Source organism: Lissotriton vulgaris, chromosome 7 (genome assembly GCF_964263255.1).
Source record: "Lissotriton vulgaris chromosome 7, aLisVul1.2, whole genome shotgun sequence".
In the NCBI taxonomy this organism is placed as follows: Eukaryota; Metazoa; Chordata; class Amphibia; order Caudata; family Salamandridae; genus Lissotriton; species Lissotriton vulgaris.
Window position 1 is genome coordinate 1,486,579,911 of NC_141695.1, and position 12,642 is coordinate 1,486,592,552.

The 12,642-nt window shown below is 40.7% G+C and overlaps 1 protein-coding gene across 1 annotated transcript in view; it reads right to left on the reverse strand.

Annotated features, from left to right (window-relative positions):
- Positions 1-277: 277 nt before the first annotated feature.
- Positions 278-12,642, reverse strand: part of ASIP (agouti signaling protein) — a 419,293-nt gene continuing 406,928 nt past the window's right edge. The window contains exon 4 of the mRNA XM_086932294.1: positions 278-5,643. Within this exon, the coding sequence (XP_086788420.1) occupies positions 5,473-5,643 (171 nt within the window). The 3' untranslated portion in view covers positions 278-5,472. The remainder of the gene's footprint in view (positions 5,644-12,642) is intronic.

Genomic DNA, 12,642 nt, shown 5'->3' on the forward strand with positions numbered 1-12,642 from the left:
CACTTAGGAAAGAACCAATTAAGCACGTTTCTGAAGTGTGATGGGAAAAAGATTTGAATAGATTCCAAGCAAATCTAGAGAATTTACTTGGCGAAATGCAAATGATAAATATTTACTCTTACCCAATATCCACATTATCTGTGCATTATATAGCCCCCCTCCCCCGAAACTTGTTCCAGCACCACTGGTAACTAGCGTCCAGATGAACTCTCACAATTTATTTTTTTAGCAGCATTCAGTTGTTGACCCCCCCCCGACCCCCCACACCCCCCACACACGCGCATACCTATTTTCCTAATGTTACAGAAGACCACCGGATGAGTCTGGCAGAAAGAGAAGCATGATTTAACAGTGTGAGAAATGTGGTTGTGAGTTTCCCAAAAAATATTCATCATATCCAATTGAGAGGGTAGAAAGTGTGCTAAGCAGTCAAACGGATAAAATAGCTCCCCTATAGATAATAGTTCAGTCACAGGAATATCACTACTGCAGCTTGGAAGGGAATACACTTAAACAAAAAATAGAGGGAATCTCACTATCACTAATTGAATGGTATTGTGTTGGATGGTAGAGTAGTTACAGTGCATTATATTGACGACTGATTTCATGAATAGGTGTTCTGTGTTAACACATGCCTAAATTGGGATTACAAAGAGTTGTCATAACCTCAAAATTACATATAAGCTTGCCAAAATTAATTGTAAAATACATTCCACGGGAAGCATGTTAAAATAATCTGGTCAAGCAGAATTCCCAACTTTTGTATCGTATAGTAAACTATTTTAAAGTTCGATAAAATATCCAAATGCTTAAGACGGAGTTAAAGGTGTTTATTAAGTTTCATGCAGGATACATAGTGGAAATGATGTCTTTGCCTGCCGTACATATGTAAAGGTTTTTTAAAGGTCTAGGCAAAGTGGAGGCACTAGTATGTCAATTATAAGCTCGCCCAAGCAGTGTTTATAAACTGCTTTCTATTATAGGATAAGATATAGCTCAGATGTAATCAGCTCCAAGTTGTTGTGAGGGTGTAGTCACAACTCCTGTTTTTCACCAAACATTTCCATTAAGTAAAATGATAATGCTTTTCGTGCCACTTTGTGCACTGTTGTCAGTGAAGTGCAGTACATATTTGAGACTAAAGTAAAGAAGACGCCTTGCATATTCACCACGCTATGGGCCATATGTATCAACACTTTTCCCCATAGACACAGAATGGGCAAAACCCTTTGATAAATCTGGCCCTATATATTCTGTTACTAAATCTGCAGCTGTGGAAAGCTCAGAGTTCGCCCATCTATAGCCACCACGAGCCAATGGATCAGCTCAGCTACATCTATGGCTTAAGTCTTGGAAATCAGCATTTCTGGAAGGCTCCAGGTACATTCCCCTTGTGGAAAGGCTTCTTCATGCTATCTTTGACTTAGATTTGTAGAGAAGATACTTAAGCATCGTGAGCCAAGTTCCGCTTGTGGCTCAAGGTGAGAGACCCACAAGTAGTGGGCTCTTGAAATATGTACTCTTTTACGACCAATTAATTGAACCTTGGTTTACAGTGAATACATCTCAGGCAATCTGGAAATGTCATATTCTGGTTATATTTTGAAGCATATGTTAAAGTGAGTTTGGGTACATTTCCTTAGAACTGTCTGGCTAAATTACTAAATTTGGTAGTTTGCATGCTACCATAAGATGTCTCTAGTTGATGACTGGGATGATGAAAATTATGAGGAGGTAATACCCTTGGTAACACTAATTTCATGTTCAGATTCAGTCTTCCCCATTTTCAGTTAGTTAGGATCTGCTACATCCTGGGTTCACTTGTGATAATTTTTGGAAGATCTAATATTCAAAGCCAGGGGTTAATGGAGGATGTAACCAACTTCCACTCATCTCAGAGTGAGAGGGATTTAAGTATGGCAGAAGGGCTGGAGGATTTTTTTTTGCAGTAGGGTGATAGAGTGCCAAACTCGTGGGAAGTTTTTCTTAAGTTGCAAGGATTGTAACTAAAAAGTACTGCATTTAATTCTTGAAGCAGGGAGATGTTTACATACTGGAACACGATATGACCACTTCAGGAATAATCTTTTTTTATTCTATGCATTTTCAGAATTGTGTCATTGTTTATTGATGGGCAGTAAAAGGGCATCTGCTAAAACCCAGTGGATGTCCCAATGGTCCAGCTTAGTATTTCTCCATCACATTTAGAGTAAGGAGAACACAATGATCCTGATGGTGAACATGTCACCAACTCCACCATGTGGAACATATACTTTGCTGTCCTTCCAAAATCTGTATACCAGTGTAAAAGGTATTCTTTTTATCTGGAACCATAATGTTAGCCCTTGTGTTCACAGAGATTAAAGCTGTTGGAATTAAATTAGTGAGGTTATTCCTGGAAATGGGCACCATCGACATGGTCCTCCCTGAACTGGAATCCAAGCAATCCAGGACCAATGGAATGATGGATTCGAGCACAGGTCTTGTTGCTGGGGGTGAATGTTTGCCGTTGTTCATCATTCCGTCCATCAATTGTTCTTTTTGCATTTGTCGCCCTAAGCGGGATGCGTATGCCCAGAAAGGGGCCCTGTGCTTGCCATGCCACTGCAGTCGAGTTATCCTGGCTGATGAGGTGTGATACCCTGAAACCGGTCCTACGATGTTTGTTTCCAGGGAGGACCTGGCCTGGTTTTTCAGGCTGGAATGTTCCAATGGGGAGCAGGGTCAAGACTAATTTGCATATGGCTGGGTACAAACAGGAATAGTGTGGTGAGCAATAAAACTGTGCATTTAGGCCTAGATCTCTGAACTGGGGGTGAATGTTTTCCATTGTTCAGAATTCCATTAATCAGTATTTCTTTTTGCATTTGTCACCCTAAGCGGGATGGGTATGACCAGACGTGGGCCCTGTGCTCACCATGGCACTAGAGTCAAGCTATCCTTGCTGATGAAGGGTGATATCTCAAAACCAGTCCTAGGATGCTTGTTTCTAGTCTGTGGAGGACCTGGCCTGGCAGTTCAGGCTTGACTGTTCCCAAGGGGAGCAGAGACAAGACTGACTTGCATATGGATGGGTCCAATCTGGAAAGGGGTAGTGAGCAGAAAACAATGTATTTAGGTCCAGATCTCTGTACTAGGGGTGAATGTTTGACATTGTTCACCATACCATCCATCAATTGTTCTTTTTCCAGAAACCCTAAAGCACAGAGAGATTTTGTGGGTATGGTACTTTGTTTGTCTCCACCGTGACAAAGCAAGGTTCATGTAGAACTACACAAACTGTTTTAACTGCCCAGAAACTAGAAAGTTTATTTAGCTCATGTTGTTCTGCATGTAGCTAGTTTTGGTAAGGAAAATCACACAAACGGCCCTAACCTGAGATTGCTGGGATTGCTATGTTATTTTTCTTGATTTTTGGGCAAAAGTGAATATTGTAGAATTTCATCCGAATTTGCTTCTACCTACCACAGATTTAAAAGAAATACCAATATCCTAGGTGTGAGAACCTTCTCTATGATCCTTAAAATCTAACCCATAAGTTCGTCACAACAGGGGCTTTGTCTGAAGCAGTACTTTTCTGTGCTCTAAACATAATCTGCAACACCTTAATCTCAGGTTATAAGTGAAGCAAAAATTAACCTCTGGGATGAATCTCATCGGACAGTCAGAAAACCGTATCCAGAGGCATGCAATATGACTTTTGTTGCTTTACCTCCCTACCTACCCATCCTCCACACAAGTGTGCAGAGCACTGAAGGTACACTACCACAATACTGAGTATTATATCTTTAATTACCAGAATATCAATTCTAAAATATTGACTCTTTCTATTTTGTCGAGGTACATTTTTGGAGATATGTATAGATTTCTTATTCTTAACTCCATATTTGCATACTTTGACAATATACATAGACATTTATTTCTAACAAAGCCTGAATGGGCAAAATGACTCATTCACACAATAGTGGGAACACATCTTCCTATGTTCACCCACTGGTGCTCTTATGAATTACAATTATTCAGCTAAGCGCACACAAAGACAATCAAAAATTGCCTTAAAGTGAATCTGAGTAGAATTTTTCTAACAAGCTTACAAACAAACAAAGCTTAAGAAAGCCCAGAATTCTAAGAAACACTTCTCAGGCTGGAACTTAATTAAGATTTCTTAGGCCAATCTATTCAAAAGGATCCAAAGAGGGCTTACCAAAGTGTCTGACCAACATATAAATTATGACATCTTTTACTAATCTCATTACTATAGCTGCACTGAAGTTACATTTCATCCCTGATCTTCCGTACATTCAATTATTAGAAAAAGGTGATGCAGATACAAAAATTGATCCAAGTTACTTGTAACTAGCCATGGCTATATTTAGCTCCACGTTTTGATTTGATCTGTACAATTAGTGAACTAGATCAGCCGTTGGCAAATGAGTGAGAATCCCATTCCAAAGATGAAAGTGTAGCTTGGAACTCAAACAACACTAGATTGATGACGCCCAATGAAACTGAACTTTGTCTCGGGTTGCTTTTGATGGTGTACAAAGGAGAAGTACTCTTCTGCTTTACATATACTTAAACTTTCAGAATAAAGGCTCATTTGCATATGATTGGTGGCTGTCTATAAAGAGCATATATAAGCAAAAACGGATAGGATGAAATGCGCCCAGGATAGTTACCAGTAGTCCATAGGGATATGTAAATTTATACTAATCACTTATGTGCTGCATAACAATAAAGATGACAGGTCACATGTTAATGAAGATGATGATGAGCAACACCCAAAAACATAGATATCTAATAACACTGTTATGAAATCCATCGCAATTTTTAGGTAAACCTTTTTCATGAAATTCCAGTCCATTTTGCACATATTGATGAACAGCAATTGAGATTAAATGAAGGATAACAGTGTGAAACAAAGACCAGGGCTGGCCTCAGTTCTTACAGTATGAAGGTTTTTAGAAAGAGTTGGAAACATCTGAAACTTGTTATACCATATGGTCTCCATCCAAAACCATGACAACACTTTCCTTTTTAAAAAAATAAATAAATATATTTTCCCAGTTTTAACCAGAATGTCCAAGCACGTGCCCAGGAAACGAGGTGAAGGCATCTCGGATGGTAGTTAGCGTTCTACTTTGGACAGTTGTGGTTCCTCACATAGCTCGAGTGACTCCACTGAGGCAGCCTAATCTTTCAAATGTAGTTTTGCTGAGAGTGAGCAAGAGTTTTTTTTTACAGAAGAGGTGCTTTTTTGTGCCATGCTCCTTTCACTGTTCAGTTTCCTCTGCCCATCTGTTCTGTGTTCTGCAAGTCGATAGTTGTGCTTCTAGTTGATTAGTGATAGTGCACAGACAGTTACAGTCCCCATATAATTTTTCTTATGTTCAACCTCTTTGGCACTTGTTATGCAAACAGGAAATAAAAGAGGAAAGTCCAAGAACACAACAAGATCAGCTCTTCTATGATTCAGCAGTTGGGGTATCCCTTTCTGTACAAGCAGACAGTTTGAAAGAGCTGACATTTGCAGATGGCACATGGGTTGCAGCAAGGTGGGGATGGTGGCTTGCAGCTTGAATAAAGTGGAGTGCAGTTTGCTGGTGGTGGGCGTCTTGGAGGTTTCACAGGTAAAACCTTTTTCTGTAAGAAAAAAAACAAAAGTTAACCAAAAAATATTAGCAAAATAGGGTGAGAAGGATGTGAGATGGAAACTAAACTCGCCAGTCATAACCAGGGTATTGTACATAAAAAAAACTCCTGAACGATGTCAGGTTCAGATGAGAGAAGACCACTACATCCACAACAATTAAGACACTTACTTTGGGAAATCAATTTCCACTCAGGGTTTTCTCATTCATACTTCAAACACGTTCAGTGGTTATGGGTGTCAATAGTCAACTCTTCATGCTCAGTAAACTTCTTCATCACTTCCAAGCTTCTCACCTGATTGAACTGATAAGATGCCTTGCCATGAAGCAGATAGACGGTTGCAATCTGCTGCAGAAAGGATACCTAACAGTTCAGACTTACTACTATCAAATAGAATTATGACTAATGGTTCCTGGGAATCACTGCTGGAAAGATGTCTATAGTCTCATGCCTTTTTATTACCAACAAAACTACATATTACTAATTTAAAAGTAAATGAAGCCAAGGGTCAGATGTACGACCATTCCAAATTGTGACTAGCAACTTGCGCCCAATTGCGAGCCGCAAATTGCGAGTCGCAATTTGGAATGTCCAGCAGTGTCCGAGACACTGATTGTGATTCCCAATGGGGTTGCAAAATGTGAGGCTCATTAATATTAATGAGCCACTTGCAATTAGCGAACCCATTGGGAATGGTTGGCCCTCCCAGGGATGGTGGCCAGCTGGGCTCAGCAGACCTTCATGTCTGGGACTGCCTCTCAATAAAGCAGTTTTTTTTAAAGCAGCCTGTAGACCATTTTCCTTAAAGGAAAACTGGATGCATTAACGTTTTCGTTTAATTTTTTAAGAGCAGGTAGTGGTCCCTGTGCCAGCCAAGGGTGTGTCTAGGGAAATGAACAGTCACCTCCACCTCATCAACACCAAACTGGTTCAAGAACCAACTACCCTACTGAATGGGCAGGTACCCAATTGGCTACAGAAGGCCTATGAAACAACATGCTTCTCATCCCTACAGCTCCTTTTTACGCTGAACTATGAATGGGCAAAACTCATCCAGATTCTTTTCAAGTTATTGAAATGCAAATCCCTGATCATCTTCTATTCATAAGCTTATAACTGTCACATACCTCACACTCAGGTCTTCCTGTGAAAAGACTTAAGTCATTGCTTCTGCTCTGAAGGCAGTTTTCACACCTCATTAAGGGGAAGCACTGGCAGGGCAATATGCCAGCAGACTAATGCAAAATAGCTAACGGGAGGCTCACTCAGGTAAAGTGTAACTTTTTAAAAGTCACCTTTTCTAAAATTAACAAAAATCTGAATTCACTAATAACTTGTATTTTCAAGAATTATTAAAAAGATTGGGTTAATCTCCTATTTAGTTTATACTAATCTGAAATTAGCAGATTTATGATTTTATTCTTAATTGAAATGTTTTCTCATTGGGCAGCTACAGCCCTTTACAATGAGAGTAGCCTAGTAGGCAGCATTACATTCTTGTATGTACCACTTTTAAGTACTACATACTCTGCCCTATGGGCTGCAATTTAACATTTAAAAGTAGGGGTATTTCTAATCAGAAATTGTATTTTTGATAGGTTGAATTGCAGGATTAAAAACTGCAGACGTCAAGCGATACTCCTTGGAGTGGAAGTTGCGCGGTAGAAATGTCCCTTACATTACATTACATTACACCAGTAGGCCCGAAGCCATGTATTCCCTAGTGTATGGTACAATAAAAGTTGCAGTCCACAAGAAACATTTAATTTTCTATGTCATTGGTGGAGTAGTGTGGCTCACTGGTTAGAGGCGGCAGACCCGAGAGCAGAGGACGGCACAGGACCAGGGTTCAATTCCCGATGCGGCAGGATCGTGGACCAGGGTCAGCGGACTCGATAATTCTCACCTCGGATCACACTCGGCAACTCTGGGCATTAGCTTGCCTCATCTCCACAACGGCCCCCCACATACACCGGGGATGCCTGGTTTCACCTTGGAGATACCCAGTACGGACCATCTCACAGGGAAAGCCAGGACGGGTTCCCCAGCGGCCTATTGCTCAGAGATACTCCTTCAGGAGTCGATTCTAGCGCGTTAGAAACCCGCAATTAAATTAAATTAAATTGGTGTATTGTTCTGCACCATATGCTATAGCCTTACTGTAAAGTTAAACATGTCAATTGGGGATTAGCCAACTTTACCATGTTTTAGGGTTCCAAGCACATACACTGAGACTTGGACAGCAAGGCTCAAGTGTGCAGAGTTCAGAAACCTGCCATACCAGGTTGCAAAACAATCTGAGTGACCACACATAAAGATGCCCTTTCCCATATGGAAATATTGGTACACTATGCTACTTATGTTAATAATGAGATGCGCATTCCCATGCATTGTAAACCAATGAAAAGGAATGTATTACTTCTGTGCAACAGCCACCACCCTGGGGTCCTAGAGATAATTTGCTATTTGGGCAATATTTGAAGGTTAGATGTAATTAAACTAACATTCTTAAGGAAGCCTGTGAATTACTGAACAAACTAGGGAGGAGGCATAACCCACAGTTCTGGCAAGCAGGTTAAAAAGTAAGTGTGAGTCCCTTTGAGTCATTGCTGCAACTCAAAGGGAGCCATGACAAATTATGCGATTGGGTATATCCACCCCTGTCAGAAACAACCACTGAGGATAATACAATAAAACAGACTGTAGATTTGGCTGATTCGACCCATGATGCACCCCTCTTTGCATTCAAATGTATGCCTTTGCAAAATTAAAACATAGCCATACTCGTTTTACTACATTTTAGCTGTGTTTTAGGTTAGCGCCTTAAATATAGGTCATTAGATTTTATTGATATTGCCTAACTATTACCACTTAATTACGGTGATAATAGGTAGGGAAATGCATTTATATTTTTCTATAAGTTTCATGAGTAGCATTCTAGAATCTTTTTTTATTAATAAATGTTTTTTTAAAAAATTATTTTAAGAAGTTCGGTTCTTTGTAGGTATCAAAGCAGTACTGTGTATAGTTTTTGTAAAGAATTCAACTTGTAACGTTTTGTAAATAAACTGTTATGAAATATGGAGTATTATAGTGTTTTTGTCAAGTTTCTTTTAAGTACTGCAGGCCTTCCTTGGTTGTACTGTGGCACTCTGTAATATTTTTTAAAATATGTAGAAACTTGTAAATACCTTTCCCTACCAATTTCCACTTTAGTAAAGTTATAAAACCTAATACTTACCCAGATCTAAGCCCCTCACCCAGAACACAGGCTAAGTGTACTTACATTGTAAGAAGAGAGAGGAACCCCTTGAGTTAGGCAAGGGAAGTGGGGTGTTGGACCCAGAAATAAGACTAGTTCCCTTGAGACATATACAGGATAAGCTAAAACTTAGCTTTAAAGCAACTAACGATAAAATCATGAACTACTACAATTCTAAACATAAAGTACACATCAATTTATTAAAGTAACAGAAATAAAAACAGTTTACATTTATACATCATACAATTGCTAAAAAACAATTAAAATTGCAACTAATAATACAATCTATTGTGACCTGCATAATGCAACAGACAGACAAAAATTTGTTGTAAAACGTAAAGAATTGTAAAATACAAGTGGTACATTCAATACTACAATTTCATCACTCCCTAGTTTTATGGCCACAAATTTGTATATCAACGGGGGAGGAGAGGACTTGAATTGTACAGGAGTTTTGAATTGTAGTAGTTCATGATTTTATCGTTAGTTGCTTTAAAGCTAAGTTTTAGCTTATCCTGTATATGTCTCAAGGGAACTAGTCTTATTTCTAAGTGTACTTACAACCACAGTCAACTGCCAATCGCATAATGTTTTGTCCTAGTGATGTATGGTAGTAGTTTCATGACATTTCCCAGATTTCTCTGAAACCACTACGGTATACCACAGCCTCAGATATCATTACGTTTTAGTGCCTTATAAGTCCAAAATGGTTGAAAGTATTTTTATGAAAGCAGAAGACGGATCCTTTCCACACCCGCCATGTCCTCCTGAGGCACAACCGGGAGAGACTACTGCTGTTAGGGTATTTTAATGTAAATAAATGTAAATGTATTTGAACTTGTAAAGCGCACTGCTACCCGTAGGTTTCCTGGCGCTGTATAACGCTGGGGAACCCAACCTGGCTTTCCCGGTGAGATGGTCCCTATTGGGAAGCCCCAAGTTGAAGCCAGGCATCCCCGGGGTTGATGGGGCCGATTGTGGAGATTAAGAAAGCTATTACCCAGAGTTGCTGAGTGGAACTCATGGTTAGAGTTACACCGAAGGTGAGATTTATCGAGCCCGCTGACATTGGCCCAACACCCTGCCGCGTCGGGAATTTAACCCTGGTCCCGGGCCGACCTCTGCTTCTGGGTCTGCAGCCTCTAACCAGTGAGCCACACTACTCCACTTAATTGTTTTATGATAAGTTTGGTTCATTTACTGTTTGTAGCGCAACACTGGTTTTAATCTGCATTGCCTATTTGCACATTGCCTCCCGCTTTCATGTCATCCTGAGGCACAGCCGGGAGAGACTACCGCTGTTAGGGTATTTTAATTGTTTTATGATAAGTTTGGTTCATTTACTGTTTGTAGCGTGACGCTGGTTTTATTCTGCTTTACCTATTTGCACATTGCCTTCCACTTTCATGTCCTTCTGAGGCACAGCGGGAGTGACTACTGCTGTTAGGGCATTTTAATTGTTTGATTAAAAGCTTGGTTTACTTACTGCTCGCAGCACGACGCTGGTATAATCCTCTTTGCTTACTTTGCACATGGATTGACAGCTCACTGCTTTGAGAGCCGTTCTCCCTGGGCAGCCATTCTAGAATATGACCGGCATCTTTCAGGAGGACGTAGGGTTAGATTGCTAGTCGATCGCCCCTACTACTACATAAGGCGAGCTGGCGCAAGCGCGCAGCGGATGCGCACCCTGGGCGCGCCGAAGGCACGCCTGAGGGAAGTCCGTCTACACCAGTCCACGCACGACCCATTTACAGCACCAGTCCCCATGCCTGTTTGGAGGTAGGTCATCCAAGGCTGGAGCCTTACTCAAGCAGCAAGCTGCACAACCTTAATGCTATCAAGCATAACCCCAACTGCTTATGTATTGTGCCCAGCACAGAGCTTCCGAGGGGTGTTATAATATGCCCAGGATGCAGTTCGAAACTACCTGACTGTCTCTTCCAGCAAAGGACAGATATATATACGACACATAGAATTCAGAAAAGACAAGGATTAAGAAAATAAGGAGTAGAAGTGTGTCCTTATTAATGCACGATCCTTGGTTAAGCATAGTAATGATTGCACCTCCCTTATTGAGGAAGAGGAAATCAGCATCGCTTTTATCACGGAGCCCTGGACAGACAATTCCTCTGGTCCTGACCTGGTTGTAGCTACACCTCCAAGTTACCTTGGTTACACTCTAAATAGACCTCTCAACAAGGGAGGTGGGTTAACAGTGATTTATTTAATGTCATTGGGTGTATCATTTGCTGACACATCCATGGAGGAATGCGAAGCTTTGGATTTTTCCTTTTCCCACACCAGTTTACTTTCAAAGGGACTCTCATCTATAGGCCATCTGGTCCTAGGAAACAGTTTCTATCTCAAGCCGGAAGCATGCTGGAGAATGAGTTAGGCAAGGGCTCTTTCACAATTCTAGGAGATTTTAATTTCCATTTAGAAATCCATACAGATCCTGAATATTCCAGCTTGCTGGATTTAATGAATAGTGCAGAGCGCAAGCAACGAGTCATTGGGGCTACTCAAAAGGCTGGTCACACACTGGATGGCATTTTTACCAATAATACACAGCTGGAGTTTATAGATCTGCTCCCAGTGGTCTGGTCGGACCATAAGGTGGCAGTATTTAAAGTTACTCTACCAGACAGAGGATTTCTGTAATCTGGAAACAAACTGTCGGTCAGCAGAGCCTGGAATAAGGTAAAGGCAGATGAACTTCAGGAACTTTCAAGTTCATCTGTACTGTGCCTTCCCAGTAATCTAGATAAGGCTACATCCTCCTATAATAATTGGTTGGAAGCAGCAGGCAACAAGCTGGCTCCAAAAAAATACATCCACCGTAACAGGGCTCAATCGTCCACTCCTTGGTATGCCCAAGAGCTCAGGGATAAAAAAAACTGGTATGTAAGATTACGGAGAGAGTATGGAGGAGGGAATATAATGCGACAGATAAAATTAAATAGAGGATAACTCTGTCTCAGTATAAACTGGTGATTTCAAAAACAAAGCAACAGTTCTTCAGAAATAAAATACATTTGTCAAAGAACTCTACGAAGGAACTGTTTAAAACAGTCAATGTTTTAGAGTACCCTATCCCACCCCCAATTATTGCAAGCCAAGAACTCTGTGACAAGATATCCACATTCCTTTTCAATAAAGTTGAGGCTATCTTCTCCACTCTCACAGACCCCAATGTAAAGACCCGGCCAGTTGAGTAAGTAGATACTAAGCCGACACTTAGTTTCTTGCCTCAGTTTGATAAATGTGTCCCTGTGAATGTCACAGATATTTCTAAAATGATTTCTACAGCAAAATCGGGCACCCCTCGTAACCCATGACCATTGTCAATACTTAAATTAGCATCAGAGCCAGCTGCTTTCACTTTAACTTCCATCTTTAATGCTATGTTTGAGGAAGGTTATTTCCTGAAAACATGGAAAAGAGCATCTATAGTACCCCTTGTGAAGAAATCCAATCTAGACCCGAAGGATTCCAACAACTTCAGACCTATTTCCAGACTTCCACTTGCTGCAAAAATTACAGAAAAATGAATGAATTTTCAACTTACGCATTCTTGGAAGACTCCCAGTTATTGAACCCCACCCAGTATGGATTTCGGGGGGGACACAGCATGGAGTCCGCCCTCCTTAAATCCAACGAGGAAATCAGGACCACCCTGGATCAGGGAGGAAGCGCGGCCATGATAATGTTATATCTCTCCGCTG